General features: G+C 37.4%; 1 protein-coding gene across 4 annotated transcripts in view; it reads left to right on the forward strand.

Annotated features, from left to right (window-relative positions):
• HAO1 (hydroxyacid oxidase 1) overlaps positions 1–25,034 on the forward strand; it is a 118,363-nt gene that overhangs the window by 26,378 nt on the left and 66,951 nt on the right. For 3 of the 4 annotated variants that reach the window (XM_078149729.1, XM_078149728.1, XM_020985640.2), the window contains 2 exons: positions 1,833–1,984; positions 24,984–25,034. The exon at positions 24,984–25,034 is cut by the window's right edge and continues 205 nt beyond it. In XM_078149729.1, the coding sequence (XP_078005855.1) occupies positions 1,833–1,984; positions 24,984–25,034 (203 nt within the window). Of the gene's footprint in view, positions 1–662; positions 763–1,832; positions 1,985–24,983 lie in introns of all 4 variants that reach the window. The other variant, XM_078149730.1, reaches the window with a different exon arrangement.

The raw sequence follows: 25,034 nt of genomic DNA on the forward strand, positions 1-25,034 counted from the left end.
TCCATTGGCATACACACAAGGAGTAATAGAAAAAGTAGGATTGAGAATGTTTATCCAAATCAATCCAATAAACATTTATTAAGTGCCAGGCACTTATTGTTACTATGTGCCAGGGATTGTGCTAAGTGCTGGAGATACAATTAATAGAAAAAAAATACAGTCCTTGTTCTCAAGGAGCTTACAGTCTAATGGGGGGAGACAGCATACAAAAGGAGATAAGAAGGCAGACTTGGGGGTGTGGAGGACACCAGTGGGAACACTGCTGGGGGCATGTTGCTGAATGGAGTTAAAACACGGCAGAGTAGCAGATACAGAGGGGAGTGACCTACATCCAATTTCTGCCCTCTGTAAAGGAAGGCATTGGGAGAATTTTGGAGTTCCACCTTCCAGCTCTCTGAGCAGAAGGTATAGGCAGAAGAAAGTGATATCCTTTTTTTTTTTTTTAAGTGAGGCAATTGGGGTTAAGTGGCTTGCCCAGAGTCACACAGCTAGTGAGTGTTATGTGTCTGAGGCTGGATTTGAACTCCAGTCCTCCTGACTCCAAGGCCGGTGCTGTATCCACTGTACCACTTAGCTGCCCCAATGTTGGATCATGGTAGGTTTTTGTTGTTATTTAATCATATCCAACTCTTCATGACCTTATTTGGTTTTTTTTTTTTTAGCAAAGGTACTGGAATGATTTGCCATTTCCTTTTCCAGCTTATTTTATACATGAGAAAACTGAAGGAAATACGATCAAGGGACCCAGGGTCACACAACTAAGTAAGTGTCTAAGGCTGGAGTTGAATGAAGGAGGTGGTCAATCAAGGCTTGAGTTAGCAGCATGGTGGCAAATTTAGAAGTGATGAGCTTAACCTGGAAGAGGAATCTTGTTCTGTGAAGTTGAAACCAAGCAGAGCAACAGATGCAAAGTGAAGCTATGTATATACTTATATGTACATATTACTGTCAGGCAAAGTCTTTTTCAATCTTCACTATGTCCTGGAGAGCATCAGCTCACAATGGCTTGAGGAAAGTCAGTCAAAAAGAATTATATTAAGTACTTGCTATGTGTGAGGCATTATGCTGAGTGTCAGGGAAGCAAAGAAAGGGAAAGTTGTGGTCCCTATTCTCAAGGAGCTCATATTCTAATGAGGAAGACTACATAAAAACCAGAATGTCCATACAAGATATATACATCTTCTGTATATGAAAATTATTGTTGTTGATATATGTATATGTATGTATATATCTTCTATATGTGGAAATTATTGTTGTTGATATATATGTATCTTCTATATGTGGAAATTAATGTTGTTGTTTGTCCTTCCTTCTCAAAGAGGACTATGACATCCGGAAGGTGATGCCATGACATGCAAGTGAATTGGAAATTAATCCCTGAGGGAAGGAACACTCCTGGGAAAGACTTTCCATAAAAGATGGGATTTTGTCTGATTCTTGAAGGAGTGCAAAAAGGCTAAGGATCAGAACAGAAAGAGCATTCCTCGCATACATAGACTGGGCCAGTGTAACTAGAGGGAAATAAAGTGTAAGATTAGAAAGGAAGGAAAAGGCCCTATTATGAAGGACTTTAAATGCCAAACCTAAGACTTTATATTTGATCCTGGAGGTAATAGGGAATCACTGGAGTTAATAATTCACCCTTAAATTTCCATACCCCATTCTTACAAATATCAATAGCAGCTTTTTTCCCCTGCAGCTTTCAATGCAGCAGTGGAAGGATAATGATAATAATAATAATATAATAATACCTTGATTATAAACTTTAAAGTCATTTAAAACCCTCTTTTTTAATGTAAACCCACTGTTGTTTTGTGTTTTATTTCTTCCAGATGGAAACTATATCCCCGGATGCTCCGGAATGTTTCTAAAATAGATCTGACCACCTCTGTTTTGGGACAGAGGATCAGCATGCCTATATGTGTTTCACCCACAGCCATGCAACGCATGGCTCATGTAGATGGAGAGATTGCTACTGTGAGAGGTAAACAGGGCTTCTTGGGGGGTAACAAAGAGACAAATGTCATGATTTTGACTATCTGCTTGACTTTCTGGCCATGATTCCTTCTTAAATACAAATAGGTTTTGCTCACATCAGAACTGTTTACTTGGTGATGAGAAATTCAATCCATTATATAAAGCATTTCTTATTAAAGGCTGATGTAGTAATTTCTCTAGTTTTGCTTTCTACACCTGCAACAGTTATATTCATGGTATAAGGCTGGAAGACACGTACTCAACAGCAGAGTTTTGGAGACTTCATCTTTAGAAACAAATGTAACTGTAACAACTGCAAACCTAGGAGGAATCTGAACAGAAGGGGCTAGCGTGGATGCACAACTCTCTCATTTATCTTTGATTTTAAAAAAAGTAATAAAAATAATAATATGTAGAACATGGAAGGAAAAGCAGGTAAAAGATGATGATATAAGAATATAGTGTAGTCCTATAAAAAATAATATCAGGAATCCTACAGCTAAGAACAAGAAAAAGTTGTAAATACAATCAAATAATAATGGCAAACATTCATATAGTGCTTTAAGGTTTACAAAATACTTTATAGATATTTCATTTTATACTCACAACAACCATAGGAGTTAGGTGCCATTATTTTACCTATTTTCATATGAGGAAACTGAGGCAGACAGAGGTTAAATGACTTGGCTAGGGTCTCACAGCTACCAAGTGTCCAAAGTAGAATTTCAACTCAAGTCTTCTTGACTCTAAGCCCAGCACTCTATCCACTACTCCACATTGTGTTGTTGATTTGTCTATTTTCTTTTTAGCTTTATTGGAGAAAGGAAGGGGAGGGTATTTGAATTGATTATAGAAAGCAGAACTGCTCAATACTTATTTTGCTTATATTTCCTCTTCCAATTAATCAATAAACATTTATTAAGTGTCTAATATGTGCTAGGTGCTTTGCTAAGAACTGGGGATACAAAAAGAGGCAAAAGACAGTTCCTTCCCTCAAGGAGATTACAGTTTAACTGGGGGGGGGGCGTAACATGCAAACAAATATAAACAAAACAGGCTATAAACAGGATAAATAGGAACTAAGCACTGGAATTAAGTGGAATTAGGGAAGGCATCCAGTAGAAGGTGGAATTTTAGTTGAGACTTAAATGGAAACGACAGAACAAAATTGGTTAAAAAGATGTTGATATGCAAGATAAGTAAGAAAATAGTAAGAAAGCACATAGTGTTTCTTGATTAATTCAAGTCCCCTAGCTCCAGTGTCCTAGACACTGGAAGAATTAATAAATGTCCTATTGGGCCACTCTCAGTGAGCACTGTCAGTGCTTATAGAAAGTGAGACAGAACCATATTAATGAGTGGTAATTACATCGGCAAACCCAGGTAGTACATAGCCAGGGGCAAATACATTAGTCTATGACACTCTTTAACAGTTTCCTTAAACTCTCATATGCAAACTTGGCCACTGTAGTTTCTTCACACAGTAACTTTCTCAAGCAGATTTGGAGACTGAGTCAGGAGTCCCTTGATCAACCCCTTACTACACTAGCTTCTCAATTCAATATTTTTTGACCCTAGCAATTCAACTAGAGTATTTTGGCCATGTTTATTAACATATTCAATTCTTTATTTCTCTCTGGTGACTTGAAGAGGCTCAAGCATTATCCAATTAAATACCTGTCTCCTACCTTTCACAAAGGGTATCAGCAAAGTTCGTATATCACAAATTTTAGAAAATGTTAATACTAATAGTCTTTTGTGAGAGTGTGGACCAGGAGTTCTTCTTTGGAGTCCACAGATACCAAGGGGTGAATAGATTTCAGGGTGTCTATGAATTTGAATGGAAAAAAAAATCTTAATTTCAATACAGTTGGTTTCCTTTGTAATCCTATGCATTTTATTATATTCATTTAAAATATTGTTCTTAAAAGGTCCATAGATTTCATGAGACTGCCAAAAAAGTTCATAATACAACCCCTGGTCTAAACCTACTATAGCTGGTGACTAGAACCCCTGGTCTAGATCTACTATAGCTGCTGGGTCCAGAGACCCTCCAAAACATGGTTATACAAATTTAACAAGCAAGCAAAATTTTACAGTATTCCCATGGGTTACCATGTAAGAGTGCTGAGGAAATTATAAAAGAAAATAATGAAAATAATATAAATACCAGGGTAAAATAATCTTCACCTTTCAGAATAAGTGAAATAAGTCAACAAGCATTTATTAAGCACTTACTATGTTCTAGGCACTGTGAAAAGCACTGGGAATAAAAATATAAGCAAAAAGAAAGACAATCTCTGTTCTCAAGGAACTTGCATTCTAATGGGTGAAAAACACATAAAAGAGAGTTAAAAAGCAAGGGAGTGAAAAGAAGGTACCCACTGGGCATGGTAGAGAAAGAAGTTTGTGGAGTCCGGAGTCTACAGTGGAATAAAGAAGTAAACATCGCTGGCTTGGGCGCTTTCTTTAAAATGGAGATTTCAAGGAGGAACTGTACAATCAGATCAGAGGGGCTGCAGGTCCAGGAGGCTGCTGGGACATGGTAGAGAAATAATTCCCAAGAGTCAGAAGCAGAGCCCAAAGAGGATTGGGTCCCAAATGAGCTCTTAGAGCACATGGGACTCTCCCAAAAGGAACTGGAGACCATCAGCTGGATGTCATTTGTATCTTCAGGTGAGAAAACAAACTGTCCTGGATGAAAATTCTTCTTTGGTCCTTTTAGCACACAGACAACCCATAAACTTCTCCCTGAAAAACCAAAGGGTATTCCAAATGGAAATCTGAACAAAAATTTCCCTAGGCATGCAATTGGAGAAAGTGAACAAAATTTCTCCAGTGAGTTCCTGTAATAAAAAGTATTCAAGATGGAGATTTCAAATAAACTCCCACAATGCAGCACCTGGGGGGAAAGATGGCAGGGGGAGGGGATGGAATACGGGTGGTGGGATGAGACACCCTCACACAAATTTCTCTGCCACAATTAAGAAAGGAAATGGTAACAATCAAGAGTAGGTCATGGTAGACTCATCTTATTTCATTTTGTGACAGGGTTATAAAACTAGTATATCAGGGGAATATAGACATATTTTACCTAGATGTTAATGAGGTATTCAACAAAGGTTTTCACACTGTTCTTGTGGAGAAGACGGCAAATGTAGATGCAATAATAATACAATTATGTGGATTTGGAATTAGTTGAACAGTCAGACTAAAAAAGTTATGGTTAGTGGTTTAATGTCAGTTTGGCAAGAGGTTTCCAGTGGAGTCTGTCAGGGGTATGTACTTGGTCCTATGTTAATTAACATTTTTATCAATAATCTAATTAGCTAATTAATTACCATTTTTATCAATAATTTTATCAATTTGGATAAAGACATATATAGCATATTCTAACACATTGAGTGACAGAATTAAGATTCAAGAAGATGCTGGCAAACAAGAGGATTGGAATGACTCTAAAAGGACGAAATTCAGTGGGGATAAATGTAAAATCTTATACTTGAGTTCACAAAAATCAGATTCATAGGGATAGGAATTGAGAGTCATTTAAATGTTAGCGCATCTAAAGAAAAAGATCTAAAGATTTTGGTGGACTACAAGCTCAATGAGCAGAATTAGGAGATTTTTTTATACAGTAACAACCATACTATAAAAAAACAGTTTTGAAAGCTGGAAAAACTATGACTCAATACAATGACCATTCGTGATTCCAGAATATGGATGATGAAACTTAAAAAACTTATAGAGACATGACAGATTTAGGGTACAGAATGAGACTATATATGTATACATACACACACACATATACACACATACAGTATAACATATAGTATATACATTACTGTAAGTATGTACAAATATATATGTAATGTATAGTATACATCTATATACACAAATACTACATATATACATATATGAAGTATATATGTATGTTTTCCTCTTTCTGTACCCTAGGTCTGTCATGTCTCTATAATGTATATTATGCTTCATTTATATGTGTGTATATTTACACACACACACACACACACACACATACACAAAACACATTTATTATGCAGCCACTGGGGGAATTTGGTTAGATTCTGAATATTTATCACAAAAATTTTTCTTTTTTTCTTTTCCAATGAAGTGGAGGATGAGAGAGAGAGAGAGAGAAATAAATTTCTGTCCATTTAAAAAATAGAAAGGTATGGAAGGGTGCTATGGATGTAAAATGTTGCATGCACTTTCCAATGGCTTCCTTTCATGAAGTGAGTAATTGGTAAGCGTATGTAGTGTAAACACAAAACACCTCCATAAACCTTAAAAATACATGAGTTAACAGTATGATGTGGCAGCCAATAAAAGCTAATTCAATTTTGGGCTTTGTAGAGAGACATGTCTTCCAGGAATGCTGAAATGATAATCCCTCTGTACTCTAATATATCACATTTGGAGTACTGTGTTTAATTCTGGGCTGATAAGTTGGAGAGTATCCAGGGTAGGACTACTGGAATCATGAAGGACCATGAATCTATGTGATCTTAGGATCAGTTGAAGGAACTGGGCATGTTTAGCCTAGACAGAAGACTGGGGCAGGTGGTGGTAGCCTGATGCATTGCCTTCAAGTTTTTGAATGTCTGTCATGTGTAAGATGAATTAGAAACATTTTGTTTGGCCACAGGGATGATAATCAGGAGTAGTGTATAGAAATTTCAAAGAGTCAAATTTAATCTTGCTGTCAGGAAAATCTTAACAGGACACTCTAAAACTAGAACAATTTGGCCGGAAAGATGGTCAGTTTCTTTGTCTTTACTGGAATCCTGCAAGCAAGCTCAGGTTAATCAGTTGGATATTTTATAATGGTTGATTGATTCCCTTCAAATATAGGTTAGATTCGATGACTACTGAGGTTCCTGCCTATTTTGAAATTATGATTCTGTGAACTTGCATTTTGTACTTTTGACATATACTGATGCCAAAGGGCAGGAAATAAAGGTCAAAAGAGCAGGAACCAGACTCTATTTTAAAATGCCTTAATTCTGAGAATCAAAATGGGTGGGGACTTTCCTTCCCTTCTTTCTAGTGTAAGTTGATTTGCCGACATCATCAAAATTCATGCTATAGAAGCTCAGAGATAATAACAACAACAAAAACAACAATGGTTAACATTTTATATGCTACTTTATGTTTTACAAAGCCCTTTATGTACATTTTCTCATTTGGTGCTCACAGTTACCCTTTGAGGTAGGTTAAAGTATAAGTGCTTCTTCATTCCCATTTTATAGATTAGGAAACTGAAGCTCAGAGAAATTAAATCATTTGTCCAAAGTTCCTCCCCATCTCCTCCAACAGATTTCTCCCCATATTATCCCCACTCTATTACTTATTTTCAATTTCTCCCTATCTACTGGCTCATTCTCTATTGCCTGAAAATATGCCCATGTTTGCCCTAACCTGAAAAAACCTCTCACTTGATATTTCCACGTCTGCCAACTATCATTCTATATCTTTTCTGACCATTGTGGGCTAAACTTTTTGAAAAAGTCATCAATAATAGGTTCCTCCACTTTCTTTCTTCTTATTCTCTTTGACCTTTACAATCCATATTTTGATCTCATCATTCCAACCAAAACTGTTCTCTCCGAATATACCAATGATCTTAGTTGCCAAACCCAATGGCCTTTTCTTAATTCTCATTCTCCTTGACCTCTCTACAACCTTTGACACTCTTCATTACTCTCTTTTCCTTCTTTCTTCTTTCTTCTCTCTAGGCTTTCAGGACACCATTCTTTCCTGATTCTCTTCCTAAGTATTTGACTCTTCTTTGTCATTCTCCTTTGCTGAGTGGTTATCCAGATCACACCCTCTAACTCATGTCTGGACTTCCATGCTGCTGATTCTCAAATCTCTCTGCTGACCCCAAGTCTTGCATCTCCAATTGTCTTTCAGATATCTCAAGCTGGATGTCCAGTAAACATCTTAAACCTAACATGTCCAAAACCAAACCTCTACTACTCCTAACATCTCTATAGAAGGCGTGTAGAGGACATCACTAACCTCCCAGTCCATCAGGCTCATAACCCAGGAGTCATCCTTGACTTTTCATTATCTGTCATCCTCCCCCCCCATATCCAACCTGTTTCCAAGGCCTGTCAATTTTATCCTTTTAACATCTCTCCAGTATTCTTCCTTCTCTCTGATACTGCTATCACTCTGGTTCAGGCCTTCATCACCTCACGCTTTGATTACTACAATTGCAGTGATTAATGCTATTACTACCACCTTGATTATGAGCCTTCTGGTGGGTCTGCCTGCATCAAGTCTCTCTCCACTCCAATCCGTTCTGTATTCAGTCACTAAAGTGATTTTCCTAAAGTGCTGGTCTGACCATGTCATCTCTACTATTCAACAAACAGCAGTGGGCTCCCTATTACCTTCAGGATCAAATATAAAATCTTTTCCTTGGCATTCAAAGCCCTTTATCACCTACCCCGCTCCTATCTTTCTAGTCTTCTTATACCTTTCTCCCCACCACATCCTCAATCGACACTGGTCTCCTGGCTGTTCCACAAACAAGGCACTCCATCTCTTGGCCCCAGGAATTTTCTCTGGCTGTCTCTAATACCTGGAATGCTCTTACTCCTGATCTCTGACTACTTTAAGTTCCAAACAAAATTCATCTTCTAAATGAAGCCTTTCCCAGCCCCTTATTAATTCTAGTACCTTCCGTCTCTTGATTATTCCTCATTTATCCTATATCTAACTTGTTTGTACATATCTATTTGCTTCTTGTCTCCATCATTTGATTGTGAGCTGTTGAGGGCAGCTTTCTTTTTTTTTTTTGCCTCTTTTTGTATCCTGACTGCTTAGTACACTTGGCAAATAGTAGGCACTTAATAAATGTTTACTATTTGATTTATCCTAGCTCTAGAATCTGATTATTAGATATCCGCAAAGGCCAATGAACATAAATGTCATACCATAAACTTAGAAAGGAGAGATGGGGAAGAAAAGCAAAGAGCCGAAGAAAAAATGACATATAGGAAAGCAAGAAAAGAGAAAGCAAGAAGAAAAGAGGTGATAGAGAAAGGATAAAAAGCAGAGAAAGAAGGTCATACAGTTAGCCTGAATAGAGTTTCACCAACAATGGCCTATGGCAAAACCAGAAGAGGGGAAGATTGGCTGTGCAGTGTGAATTACAGGGATCCCAGAAAGTCTTTCTTGAACCAAAAATATCACTTGCATGGTGTAGCTGTGTCTGCATTTTCTGCTGTTGAAATGTGATCCTTAGTGAGCAGAACCAAGAGAGCATTGTATGTAATAACAGCAACATCATGCAATGATCAACTATGATACTCCTAGCTCTTCTCTGCAATACCGTGATCCGAGACAATTCCAAAAGACTCACGATGGAAAATGCTATCCACATACAGAGAAAGAACTATGGAGTTTAAATGTAGATCAAAGCATAGTATTTTCACTTTGTTGTTGTTGTTGTTGTTTTTCTTTCTTATGGTGTTTCCCTTTTGTTCTGATTCTTCTTTCACAACATGACTAATGTGGAAATATGTTTAATGTAATTGTACTTGTATAACCTATATCAGATTGCTTACTGTCTTGGGAGGAAGGAGGGTAAGAAAGGAGGGAGAAAAATTTGGAACTCAAAATCTTACAAAAATGAATGTTCAAAGCCATCTTTACATGTAATTGGAAAAAAATAAAATACAATTAAGTGCAAAAAAAAAAGAAAGAAATGCGATCCTTCTTTTGATTGAAGGTATTAGTGCCAAAAAGCTTCTATCCTAGGAAGGAAAAACATTAAGCCCAATAATCATTAACATCTTGGAAGAACTAATTTTTTAGATTAGTGAGAGCATAGGAACCCTAAAGCAAATAGATAGGGCAGGGCAGGGCAAGGCAGATGTTTTGAGAGGGCTAAGATAGGTCTGTAGTGTGGAGCCATGAGTAGTTAAACTGACATGATAACTAAGAATACTGAACACCTGGCAGCGTGTTGGGAGGGTGATGCTTGGAAAACATTGAAAAGGGATCCAGAAGTGTGCATGGAACAAACTTTGCATACATCCTATTTTTCTTCTGGATCAAGACTACTTACTGGTATTTCTCATTGGTACCTGTCAGAGGAATCTCACTCCTGATTATGTCACAAGAAAAGGTGTCTAGCCAGATGTGTATCACATTTGGACACAGACCAGAAATATTCATTTGGGGGAACACTCAGAAATCCAGCGCAAGATTAGGTAGCTTGCATTTGGTTTTTTTCATTGAACTCAAAGAGGCCCAGTCACTCTCCTGACCAGGAGACTGTTCTGAAAAATTCATTCTTCCAAAATGTTAATGATTATTTGACTTAATGTTTTTTTTTACTCCTTGAATGAGAATTTTATGGAAGTAATGCTTTAAAATCAAAAGAGTGAGTTCAGCAGTAAAAATTGCAAACTCTGGGGCAGACCAGGTGAGTGATGTTTTTGGGACAAAGAAGATGTTCTAGGATCCCTGTATTTCATCCTGCATAGGCTCTTATCAATATTTTAAAGTCTGTTTTCATGGACCCCAGCCTCCCATTTCTTTGCCTGTTTCCCTGTCATGTTTCCTGTGACCAAGAATGAATGCCATGACTCCTATGAATACTTATCTTGGGTATCTACTTCCCTTAGCCAATTTTGTTCTGTCACTTCCAGTGCAGAGGTCAAGTTTCCTGTGACCAGACCCTGTGTCTGTTATTGTCAACAACTATGGAAGAGATTGGAGGAGTGGAAGAAAAGTACCATTTATGCCTCTCACTCTGTATATATTGTTCATTTTATAGTTTTTAACTCCTTGTGATCTGTCCTAAGAATCTTATGACTACATTTCAAGTGGCTTCATCAATCATTCAACAATTTTTTTTATCAAACATCTACTATGTGCCAGTCACTATGCTAAGTCTGGGTATACAGTGACAAAGAATAAAGCTATTTCTGGTCTCAAGGAACCTATGTTCTCTCAGGGAATACTCATCATCATCATCATCATCATCATATCATCATCATCATCCTCATCATAGCTGGCATTCATAGATGATTTAAGCTTTACAAAGCACTTTCCAAATATTATCTCATTTTATTATGACAACACTGGGAGACAAGTGCTGTTATTATTCTCATTTTACATTTGAGGAAACTGAGGCAGAGAGGGATTAAGTGATTTTCCCAGGGTCATACAGTTAGTAAGGCTGAATTAGAACTTGGGTCTTCTTGACTCTGGGCCTAGCACTCTATCCACTGTATCACCTAGCTGTTTCTCAACTACTTATGTGTGCATACATATATTTATGTGTATGTGTATATATATATTTATGTATACATATACACATATGTGTGTGTGTGTGTATCCAGAATAAACATATGAAGAATAAATACAAAATGAAAAAAGGTGGTTAGGGAGGGCTGTCACTAACAGTTGGGATTGGGAAAGACTATACAAGATGGCCCCAGAGCTATGTCTTGAAGGAAGTGAGGGATTCTGTGAGATGAGTGTGAGGATGAAGTGCATTCCACACATGAAACATCATTGCAAAAGCATTGTAATGAAGTGCTATATGTGAGGAATAGAAAGACCAGTTTGGCTGGATTGTAGAATGTGGGAAGAGGAGATTATATGTGTGTTGTGTGTGCGTGTGTGCGTGTGTGTGTGTGTGTGTGTGTGTGTGTGTATATATATATATATATATATATGTATATATATAAAAGATAAGTTGGGGTCACCTTGTGAGGCCAGAGGAGTTTATATTTATCCACAAACAGTTAGGAAGCCACTGGAGTTTACTGAGTAGAGGAGTGACATGGGCAAATCTACACTGAAGAAAAGCACTTTATCATCTATGTGGAGGATGGAGTGGGGAGAGCCCTCAGGTAGGGCCACTCCATTGCAATAGTTTAAGTAAAGAGTCCTAAGCCCCCAAATTAAGGTAGTGTCTGTATAGGCAGTTAAGAAGAGAATGAATGTGAGAGATGTCATAGAAGTAGAAACAGCAATATTTGATACCTGATTGTGTATTTGGAGTAAAGCAGAGTGAGGAGTCAAGTATGATACTGAAGTTACAAACCTGGGAACCTGAAAGATTGGTGGTGCCCTCAACAGAAATAGGTAAGTTTGATAGAGGAGTAAATTAATGAGGGAAGAAACTGAATTCAGTTTGGGACACATTGAATTTGAAATGCCCATCGACCTTCTAGTTTGAAATGTCCAATAGACAGCTAGTGATATAGGACCAGACCTCAAGAGAGAGACTAGAGCTGGATACACAGATGTGTGGATCATCAGCCTAGAGATACTGATTAAATACACAGGGCTTCATGAGGTCACAAAGTATGAGAGAAGATATGAGGGTCTAGCAGGGACTTGAATTATAACCAGAGGTAAAGTGGTATATGAATTATGAACCAGCAAAGGCAAAAGAAACTCAAAGGAGCAGAGAAGTAGAAAAACCCAGGAAAAGAGAATATCCAGGAAGAGCTATTGGTCAGAATTGATGAATGCTGCAGACGTCAAAAAGGATGAAGACTGAGGAAAAAACTGTAAGAGCTAGGTCAGATACAGACAGTGCTTGAACCTGGTTCTTCCTAACTCCAAGACCGGCCTTCTATCTCTATTTATATTACTACCTTAATTTGATGTTCAAATATGCTAATTTATGCATTGGATTTTAAAATTTGTTTATTTTTATTGAAAGCTTGAGGGAAGGAACACAAAATCATTCATTTTAATAGCCAAAATGTCAAAGAAAAGAACAGCAATGATAATCATTGCTAGTGTGATATGTAAAACAGCATTTCCTGTGTTATTCTACCTGGTTAGCTCAATTTTAATTTCTTCCTAAAAGTTAACAAGCTGTTTGTTTTCTCAGAAGAAGGTAAATAGGGACCTCAGGCTCCTGAAATATAAATTTATTTCGAATAACATGAAAGGCTTTTTGAATTTATTAGAAAGGGGACATTTATGAAAACTTGTCAGCTGAGAGAAAACTGCTTTACCAGTTTAGAGGCAGGGTGGCCTAAGTTAAAGTTGATTAAAACAAAAAATAGAAAGGGAGCTGGAAAATAAGGGAGGGAGGGATGGAAGGTAGGTAAAGGAGGATAGAAAACTTAAAAATCAAAGATAGCCTCATTTGTCTTGAGCTTTTGAGCTGTTCCATAAAAATGTCCCACATGAGGGAGCTCTGGGACTTCAAATGGAAAATGGGAATTCCACATAATGCATTCCAGCAGTCCTCAGGACATTAGCAAATTCTTATTAAACTGTCAAATTTTTAAAGAAATTCTTGCCCCTGGATGCAATTAGAGATTACCACACAGGATTGAATGGACCATAAAATGATTAAATCCAAACACTTTCTTTTTAAACCTAAAAGGCCAGGACATTCCAAAGTGAAAGCTCTAGACACAGCTATTGAGTGGGCCACCTATTAAGGCTCAGGTGGGAGGGTATGTAAAGCAATACAAAGAACCATACAGATACTGAAGTGCTGAGTTAGGGTGAAGGTGAGACACTTTAGCTGTCGAATTTTCTGGATTTTCCATGATTAAATGCTCAACCTTAACATCAAGTGAAAGACTGCTAAAAATGAAGGGGGAAAAAGTCATTTCCTTTGCTTCAGACCAGAAAAACGTATTTTCAAATACTTCACATATATATATTTATTTATTTTTTGCACTATGTGCATTACTCCTACTGTGTAAATTTCCAGGGAGAACACTCCAGTGAGCTTCAAGTTTGCCTAGACTGGATTAAGTCAGTGTTTTGCCTCTGACATACTTTTGACTATTATTCTCTTTTCTTCAGAAAAAAAAGTTTGTTTTTTTGGATTAAAAACAAGCCAGGGAAAGATCAAAAAAGGGTTTTGCTCAGAATTGCTCTGTCAATAGCTACTAAATGTTTTAGATGATAATGAGGAGGTATACTTCATTGCAGGCAGAAGAGGGAATCAGTTTTGCACATCTTACTTTTGTGTTTAAATATTTATTCCTGTTCATGTTCAGAGAAGATGAGAGCTTACTAAATGGTTGTCAATGTCAAATATCCTCTGAAAACAAGATATGATCTTCCTTGTTGCCTATCTCTCAGAATTCTCCTGGGGAATGGGTGACAAATTGAGGTTGAACCACATGATAAATAGATATGCTTAAATATCAAAAGAATTGTGAATAGCTAACTTTAAAGAACAAGTTTTCTAGTACTTATCTTCAAGTCTTTAGCCCTTGTTAAAGCTTTCTCTAAGTCATCAAACTGCTTTACTCCTGAATAATCATTGTGCTTAATTACATAGCATGATGCTGAAAATTCTGAAGTTCCCATCAGAATCCAGACATTAAAGGTTTTAGACTATGGGAGGTTGTTGTGGTTGTCATGTATAAACCCGATACTATCTAAAAGCTGTAATTAAAAAGCATTTCACTGTGGTATGATTCCCATGTGATCATACAAGTTATGTAAATTCCTTACAACTTTACAATTATAAATTGTAAAGGTCATTCTGTAGGATATGAACCCGGGAGGACCACTTAGTACTCTTTTGACCCAATCTCATGCTGCATTACAGCACTGCTCTGATTACCAAAGGAAGAGGAGAAAGAACATGTTGATAATTATGTAAAGAATGTGTTGATTTATATAATCTTGGCTGAAGTATTTTTTTGTTGATTTATTAAGCTAGTATTTAAGCCAACACTCTCTCCCAACATACACAATCCAAGAAAAAGGGTTCTGGGCATGATTTAGGGGCCTTAAACACATGAAGAAAGAATAAGGGCCAAAGAAAGATGTCTGTTGTTGATTTGTGTCAGGGCATGTCTCATTGCAGCTCTTCCAATGACCTGGACATAATGAGTCCTACACAGTGAATGATGTGCCATATAAAGGTAAAGAAGGGAGGGGCGAGTTATATTTGGGTGTGCTCTTCTATGTGGATATTTCCCAAGTGGAAGAAACCAGGCCTAGAGCCTTACTGGCAGCTTCAGATTGTACTGTTATACCCTTAGACAATGGACCATCAGAAAGCTACTGGAAAGATTATGTCGGGCTTCCTGGCCATTCTTGGCAGTGTTTAAATTGATTAAGTTCCCCAAATTTCAAACTGGGATTTGTCTGACCATTTGTGAGTACTTCAAGCATGATTGTAGCTGGAAGTTTTGTTCTTCCCATTAGGTCACTGACTCCAGAACTTTATTTCTGGGCAATCTCAAGCACAATTTTATTCATTTAGTACACAATGTTAATTGTGTTTTTAGCTACTCCTCATAATCACAGTTCCTGCAGGGAAAAAAAGGCTGACACACTCAATGGACTTTAAGGTGCACATTTATACAAACACGCCAGAATGACAGACCCTTAGTTTAGATCAACACAACCATTTTGTACTTTGTCATTACATATTTTTCCCATTACATAATGACTTCCTGCACAGATGACAAAATGCATTTTCTCAACAAAATTATTTTCGGCACAGCTGTTTTGGTGACTAAGTCATTGCAGGAGTTTTTTGATCAAATGCATTTCATCAAGAAAATAACTTTAGGCACTTCAAACATGTTTGTTTTTCTCCCCCTTCAGAAAACACAACTTTGGAAATGAGGCTCCCTTTTCCCATAAATGTTGGCTCCTGCCAGAGAAACCATGTGAACTCAAAATACAGTATTGCCTCATTTACCTGGCATCACCACGAGGTGTTGTTTCACAGAAGTGAATTTTCCACATCATAGAAGCTCATGCTTCTAAGCACCGAGACTCAAAAAATTGTAATTTATTTTTGAAGAGAACCTTTTTTTTAAATACAAGGTGTCCCAAAAGTATCAGTGCAGTATTAAACTACTAAAATTTAAAACTATATTAAGTCTTTTGAGACATCCTGTATATTGCATACCACCTTGCCTATTTAAAGTATGCCTCAGTATTTAAATAGCTCTATGATCTTGTCAATGTGGGCAGTCACTCCAAAGGAACAAATTATAGCTTATTCATTTCTCAAAAGTCCTACATAAAGAATTCATCTAATACCCTGGAGCCTTTCCTCAAGGTCTTCTGACTTTCTGTGGGTACCAGTGCAGCATCTCTCCAACCCATGTTTTGGCTCCCCTTATAAGCACCTTGAGAGAGAAGGCGAATGTTTCATTCTCTGTATTTATATCCCAAATACAAAGCACATTGTCTGGCACATAAGGGGATGCTTAATAAATATTTGGTGATTAACCGATTGTTGAATGACTAGTTGTCCTCCTTTTCCTATCACACATAGCTTGGCCTCTCTTTGTAAACTTAGGGTCATACAGAAGTGTGGAGGACTGTTTGTTCCCTACACCAAATAGCCCCTGGCTTTTTAACAGTAGACTTTCTGTTGCTTCCTCCTTCATAGTCAATCCTTCATACATCAGCTTTGATCAACTCCTCTCTCCCTTCTTCCAACTTAGAGCTTCTATTCAATTATCTAGTAAAGTACAGGAAAAGCTAAAGGGGAAACCCAAGGCCTTGGCACAGATTCTCCCTTTCTATTTTCCCTGCCCCCCAAATAAATGCTTCTCTACTCATCAGGTCTAATCAGTACCACTCTGCTTCTTGGATAAAAGTAAAATTCCTTCTTTTGCTGGCATGCCTTGGGTTTCAGGCTGTATGTACTTATTGACACAAATCACAAATACCTCTTCTCCCTCTCCCCTCCTTTTTTTCCTTCAAATTCTTGACCTTCCAACTTTCTGGTAGCTATATCTAGGTCATCATTACCATGTCATATAACTCTATTAGTATAAAGCAGTTTTCTAATTACTTGCCATAGGGAGCTCCCCTAAATTGCAGTTTCTTTTCTTGCCCTATGGTTCTAGACTGAGATCTACGCTCCCTTTCTTTGGGTGACTATGTGATTTCCCTGTGGATCATGAAGAGTTCACTTGGTTTGGTTCATCCACTCTTCTGCCCAGAACAAGGTCCCTTCCCAGACTAAATCATTCTTCCTGTTCTAAATTTGTGCCCTTTGGTTTCCCTTTCACTAGATTCCTGTTTCTGAACCACATTATGCCCAGATCGTTGTCAGGACTGCAATAATGAACACACCCTGGTGCAAATCAAAAATAGATATCTTTCTTTGGCTTTAGACTCCCAAGTTATTCTCAGATTCCCTTTTCTTTGGTGTATGTGAATGAAGTGGGGGGGACGGAGAGATGTTAATTTAGACGCTAGCTTAATAGATGAACAAAAACACTTAGGCCAAGTATATAGAATATCAACATATTCTCTTTTCCCCTTCTGCAATAATCAGAACAGCATTGTATCACCACATGAAGTTGAGTTAACTGAGCACTAGCCTGGAAGTCATTTGTGACCCACCCACACAAAGGCATAATTCAGATCCCAGGAAGGAAGCAGTGTTAACCACAGCCAAATTCAATTTAATATGCCTCCAATACTAGGTGCAGTGCACTGTGCTAAAAACTGAGTATACAAAGAGGAGGCTGAAACATAGTTCCTGCCTTCAAGAAGTATAAAATCTAGTAGGGGGATGAGGCACATACATAAATAACTGAATAAAGTTTTTTTTTAATAGAACCACTAGTTTTATTGATGTCTTTTATTTCATATAACTTCATTTTCCTCCTGTGTCCTTCTCTTCCCCCTTCCAGAGTATAAAATAAATTGAATATGATAAGTGCATAGGAGAGGCCAAAGACTAAAAAATGAGAAATTTGAGGGCAGAGGGTTCACTTCTACTTGGAGAGATCTGGAAAAGCTTGCTATGGTAACCTAATTTGATCCTTGAAAGAAGGAAAGGATTTTAGCAGGAGAAATGGGAGAGTCTATTCTACTCACAGGGGATGATATTCACACACATATATTATATGAAGAGTTTTTATATCATTCTACCACAGATCATATATATATTTATCTATGTATGTGTATGCATGAAAAAATACAGTCCTGGCTGTTAGGGAACTTATATTCTAATGGGAGAGACAATGAGCAAACAACATGTATCCATATGCATGCATGTGTGTATTAAGTAGGCAATGGTGGGTGGGGGCAAAGTGGTATGATTAGACCAGTGCATTAAGAAGATTAAGCTGGTTGTGGTGTGAAGGTGAAATTAGACATGTGTAATGAAAGGCAGCTAGGTTGCACAGTGAAGAGGTCAGATCCTTCCTCAGATACAGCTGTGTGACTCTAGGCAGGTTGTTCCTCCCATTTCAGCCTGAGTCCCCTCATCTGTAAAATGGGTATAATAGTATTTACCTCATCGAGTTGTTGTGAGGATCAAAAGAGATAACATGCATAAAATGCTCTAAAATTATCATGAATAATTTCAATGGTTAAATATGTATATGTTCCCAAACCCCAAATTAACACCCATTTGTGCTAACAAATGAGGAAAGAAATGACAAATGCTCCAGTATCTTTGCCAAGAAAACCCCAAATGGGCTCGAGAAGAGTCAGACATAACTAAAAAATGACTGAACAGCAACATGCTAAAAACAATAGCAAATCCCATTAAAAGTGACCCAATTACTTCTATGGTGATGAAAACACCTCAAGAATGGGAGGTAGAGGCCTCCATCTTTTTTTTGGGGGGAGGGGACTCCCATCATCTTCTGGCATCTCCAAACTTGTCAAACACCATGAATATCCACAAGTCCCCAGGGAGGGTGACACCCAGATGGTCTTAGTATAGCACTAAGAAGTGCTATTTCAAGCACTTTTGCCCCAAAGGGTCCCAGGACAAGCCTTTCCTGGTTCATGCTGCCTCCTGCAAGCAGGTCATGATTGTGGAAACCACTCTCTTGCTGATAAGATTATCCTTGGGAACTCTTACCTACCCTTATTCCTAGAATAGTTTGACCCCATGTAACTCCACTTTCAAATCCCACCTTCTGCAAGAAGCCTTTCTTGGCACAACTTCCCCCCAACCCCCAACCCCAGCACACACAGCATGTGCCTTCCTGAGATTACCTTCCATTTACACTTTGTGTATCTCATCTGTTCATAGTTGTTTGTCTGTTGTCTCTCCCATTAGAATGTAAGCTCATTGAAGGCAGAGACTTTGCCTTTCTATGGACCATCAGGGCTTAATACAGTGTCTGGTACATACTAAATGTATAATAATTGCTTGTTTGATTTAAAAAAATTTTTTTTTGGCTAGGCAATGGGGTTAAGTGACTTACCCAGGGTCACAAATCTAGTAAGTGTCAAGACCAGATTTGAACTCAGGTCCTCCTAACTCTAGGGCTGGTGCTCTATCCATTGCACTACCTAGCTGCCCCTAATAATTGCTTGTTGAATGACTTCTAACCAGAATAGATTTTTTCTTGGAAATATGCCTGTATTTACTTAGAGTATATACACACCCCTCTCCCTGCCCCCCCCCATGTAAGCTCCTTAAAAGCAGGAACTGATTAAATTGTTTTGTTCATTTGTTTCTGTATCCCCCAGCACCTTGTACTGAGTAGGGGCCAGATAAATGCTAGTACAAGTGAGTACCAAAAAAAAAAAAAAAGAGATGGATCAGGATTTGTGAGCTCAATGGTGACACCCTTAAAAATTTAACTCCCATCAGGTGTCTTCCTACTTTCCTTAATCCAATATCTCTGGATTGAAAATAAACATTTTTATCAAGGCTTGATACAAAGACAACCCTTGCCAGGAACACAGTTATGTGTCTAAGCCTTTTGTGAAGATTTGCCAGCTCAGCTTATTTTGGAAAGAAATGTGTGTGCATTTGGTTTTTTAAGTCACAATGCACTGAAACTTAGTTTGATTTTCACTATAGAGATAGGCTATAGATGTAGGTTAGGCATTAATGCCTAACATCATCTAAATGTAAAACTTGGTGTTCTCTTAGGGTTTTCATAATTAAGCAAAGCACCTTTATAGTATTTGTGGTGAGAGATAGAGCTCACACTCACCTTCCAAGCTAACCATGTCATATCAAGTTTTTTACTTTATATATTTATTGTGTTTTTGAAGGCATATGATTTGATTGGCATTATGCATAAATCCACATTAGGAAGGGATTTTTTTGCTCCCTAAAAAACTCATGCTAGGGTAAACTGCTTGCATCTTTGCAGATAGCCCACATTCTCATCCCTCTGTTAATGTATCATGTGACAGGAATCAGGAGGTGGTGATGATGATGGCCATGCCATTGGAGCACAAACTTGATCTGGCACTATGGATATGGAAAACCTTTGAGAATGGGCCTGGTGATGGATCCCATGTCTCTGGTCAAAGAACCTGGTTAGCAAAGTTTGTTTAGGATCATTCTTAGAAGGTTAATCAAAAGGTGATGCATTTTTTTTAAGCCATAGCGTCTCAGGAACACTATTTACTAAGTAAGGTGTGGATATGGTTGTGATCTGTACAACAAATTAAATCACACGTCCTTCTGGTACTGAAGTAAATAGTCAGTGATATTGATCTTATTTTATTATTTTCATATTTACAGTTAAGTGATATTTTTCTTTACATGTATATATTTAAATTTTTTTTTACTTTTAAAATTTTATGTATATCTTTGTCTTTTACATCAATTCCATCTCTAAATAAATAATTCACGTAACTCCCTACCCAATGAGTCATCCTTTATTACCAAAAAGAAAAGAAAGGGAAGGAAAAAAGAAAAAAAAAGTTTAAGACTAATCAAACCATCAATTGAGTCTGACAGTATATACAATGGTCAATACCATAGTTGTCAACCTCTGCAGGAAAGGTGGTTGCATTTTCTCAACTCTTCTTCCATGACAATTTCCTTCTCTCTCTCTCTCTCTCTCTCTCTCTCTCTCTCTCTCTCTCTCTCTCTCTCTCTCTCTCTCTCTCTCTCTCTTCCCTCTTCTTTTCTCTCCTCCCCTCCCTCCTCCCCTCTCCATTTACACTGTTGTACTTATGTACATATAGTTTTGATAATTTTTTAAAAAGTCAAATGGATAGCTAAAGACATACAGTACATAATATTAACAGAATGGCTTAACAGAACTTTTTTTTTTGCTTTTTAGGCAATTGGGGTTAAGTGACTTGCCCAAGGTCACACAGCTAGTAAGTGCCAAGTGTTTGGCCTGAGGCTGGATTTGAACTCAGGTCCTCCTGACTTCAGGGCTGGTGCTCTATCCACTGCGCCACCTAGCTGCCCCTTAACAGAGCTTTTGTAAAAGAGTTTTTTGCCCAAGATCTTCCATTTCCTAATCTTTTCTTCCTCTGAAACTGAATAGAATTGCACAGACTGATGAGTGGCTGATCCATAGAACAGCTTCTACCAAAGGAAGGGGAAGGACATTCTCTTACTTGTATTTACTTACACTCACATAAATCCAAAGTTTTATGATAGTTTGTTTCTCTCTCTTTGGAAAGGGAATTGAGATCTCATCTAATGTTATAAAGAGTAATAATAATTCCTTCATACACAGGATATGTATGTACTTTACATACTATACTATATAGTATGTACTTTTATGTACTATACAAGAATTCTAAAAATTATTTTCTATCTTTTGCACTATTGCCAGGTCAGTTTTTCTAAAGCTTTGGGAAATTGTTTTCAATAGCTGTCCGTTATCAATAGATAGATGAAACATATTAAAAAAATATTTGCTAGGTGCCAGACACTGGGCTAAGCTCTGGAGATACAAATAAAAGCAAAGGAGAGCTGCAAATTGGGGAGGATATACATCCAAACCATCCATCATGGCTTGGAAATGGCCACGAGGTAACATGGTATCCTACTTCTGGGCAAGATAAGGCTACTGCTCCCTGGGTAAGTGGGCAACCATTTTCTTTCCATTGGAAGGCAGTTTCCAAAGCATTTGAAATAAAAGCCATGCCCTAGAAGGGAAAAGCAGGAAGGGTGGAGTTCATGAAATACAGAAGGGGGTTTGTATGTGTGGAACAGACATTGAGGTGAGGGGCAGAGACTAGTGGTGGTGGAAAATACCTGCTTAGCATACCTTGCTCGAGAGTGCCAGCTGATGGTCAGATATGGAAAATGATTTATACTACATCCTGTTACTATTGACTGTTAGATTTAAGGAGCAAAAGGAATCAGAAAATTTCTAAAATGATATTAGTAACTATTGAAAGGAGACCATGCTTATATTATGAGAAGAAATTCAAACATAGTTTAACAGTGTGGTTCTTCTGAGCTGCTAAATGCTGGATATTATTATAATGAAGAAAAGGTATACGTGTCAATATTCCACCCAGAAGCAGGGAATGGATATTTCAAGGGGTGGGCAGCATGCCAGTGATAAGAAAAGCAACATTGGTTTTTTCCCAGTCTCAATTTCTGAATATGTAAAATAGAAAAACTGGCACATATGATCTACAAAATTTCTTTTTGCTTTAAAAATTCTGATTTGTATATTTTAAAGAGCCCAGTGTTTGGTTTATAAGTTAAAATTAGGGCATTTAACAGGAAAAGGAGAAAGAACATGTTTTGGAACAGAAAAAGTCATTTTTATTACTATTTAAGCTTTAGTTTATAATAAACATTTAACTCTAATAATGCTAAGAATTCACATTTAAGGTTTCCAAAAGTGTTTTCTTTACAGTAATCCTGAGAGATAGGAGTTGCAGGTATTATTATTTCTACTCTATAGATGGGGAAGCTGAGACACAGAGCAATTAAGTGATTTGAAGATGGGAATGGAAGGAGATACCTTTAAAGCTATAGCTGGAAGAGAATTCTTGATCAAACCAGGTATAGAAGAGATCATAAAAACCAACATAGACAATTTTGATTATATATCATTTAAAAGCTTTTGGTGAATGAAATTTATATAGCTAGAATGACATAAAAGAAAACCTTATTGTTAGAGTTTTGGAGAACTTTTCCACATGGTTGATGATAGTTTTCATATCTCCTTTTGAAAACTGTCCATATCATCTGAGTAACTTATCTACTGGGGATCTTGATTTTTATATCTGTAACAGTTCCCTATATAGCCTGGAAATTAGACTGTTATCATATGTTTGTTGCAAAGATTTCACACACACACACACACCACACACACACACACACTACCACTTCTTGTTCTTTTATGTCTGTCAAATTGTTAAGGATGATAATACTGAAATAATATTGGAGGAGCTGTGAGTAAACAGGCACACTAAGACACTGCTGGAGGAACCATGAATGGGTCCAGGTGTTATAGAAAATAATTTGAAATTATGTGAAGAAGTTATTAAATTGTTCATACCCTTTGATCCAACAATCCTACTACTGAATATGTACTCTAAAAAAATCTCGTATTTGCTGAAATATTAATGGCAGCCCCATGGTGGTAGCAATAAACTACAAATGAAGTGGGTGCTATTGATTAGGGGAAATGGCTAAATCAATCATGGCATATTCACATAATTTAATATTATTGTACCATTAGAAACAATTGATAAAAGGAATTCAGAAGAATATGGAAAGGCTTAAATGAACTGGCACAGAGTAGGGTGAGTGGTAATGGGAGAACAATATACACAAGTATACAACAAAGTAAATAAAAATAACACAAAAAAGCAACTGAACTTAGATTACATGAAATGAACAATATTCATTCTAGAGGATAGATCATTAAACACTCTTTCCTTCTCTTGATGATGAGGTTGGGGTCACTCTGGCAGAGGAGAATGGCAAGAAATAACAGAAGTACTTCTTGTATTGCATGGTCTTGCCTAACTCTTTTTCTTTAGTAAGAGGGAAGGTTCAGTAGCAGAGAAAGGAGGGAAGTATTCCTCATGCTAACGAGGAATTATACTGTCAGATATGGTCAATGGTCCATGTGTTAATATTTGGATTAACTGTACTTTTCCTTAAAAGGAAGAGTTTTATTGGAGGAGGTTATTGGGAAATGCCAGCAGTGTTTATGAAATCATTGACATTAAGACCAAAAAGAAGTTATCTGATTTGCTGAAGGACATAGCTAAGAAGTATCAGAGTGGATTCAAACTCAGGCCTTGTGATGCTAAGGTCAGTATAGCAGGTTAACACATTTTTCATTGAATAACACAGCTTTTCTTGCTTAGCATTTCTATAGGGCATTTCAAAGTGCTTTGAAGTTAATTCAGTTCAACAATATTATTAAGATCATGGTGTGTGCAGAGAACTGGTCTGTTAGGAGGGATATATGGCTTAGGTAAGAACCAATTCCTTCATGGAACTTTATTGTCTAATAGTAAGTATGAAATAATATGGAATATGATAAGAGCATTGTTCTTGTTTAGTCATGTCTGACTCTTAGTGACCCCATTTGGGGTTTTCTTGGCAGAAATACTGGAGTGGTTTGTTATTTCCTTCTCCAGCTCATTTTACAGATGAGGAAACTGAGGCAAATGACTTGCCCAGGTTCATACAGCTAATAAGTGTCTGAGACTGGATTTGAACTCAGGGCTGGCCCAGATAAGGGCATTAGAGAGGTGCAAATGAATGCATTCTTTCATTTGATTCCTTTCATAAACTTGAGGAAGCAGTGATCAAAAGATATGTAAAATTAGGCATCACGAGGTTGTTACTGTCCCAAAATGTCACCCCTCTATGCATCTGAGCATTATTTAAAGGTGTGCTTTGTGATTGGCATATACCAACAAAGCACTGAGAAGCTGCATAGTGTGAACTTGTAATCAAAAAAGCAAGATTCATATCTTGACCCTTATGTGACCTTGGTGACCTTTAACTTCCCTGGTCTTCAGTTTCCTTATCCACAAAATAAAGGGCTTGGGTTTGATGACCTCTACTGTCCTTCTCTACTTCTAGCTCTTCTGACCTACACTGTATTCAACATCACCTTAATTTTTATTTACCTTTCATTTGATGAAATGTTGAAAGCTTATGAATCAATGTTTTTAATGTTCTCTGCCATTATCAGCAAAATGGATCCTTTCTCACTCGAATTAGAGTACTTAGTCTATATCTGAATGACATTTTTTTTTTACCTTTTGATCTGGACCATCAAAACGTGGATCCTAAGATCATGGCCACTTTGACCTTTCATCTTCTTCCTCAGCATGCCATTCTGTGGGAACAGGTATGATGCTAAGCACCTGGGCGACTTCCT

This window comes from Phascolarctos cinereus, unplaced genomic scaffold (genome assembly GCF_003287225.1).
Source record: "Phascolarctos cinereus isolate Bilbo 61053 unplaced genomic scaffold, phaCin_HiC Scaffold_2;HRSCAF=192, whole genome shotgun sequence".
NCBI classification, from domain to species: Eukaryota; Metazoa; Chordata; class Mammalia; order Diprotodontia; family Phascolarctidae; genus Phascolarctos; species Phascolarctos cinereus.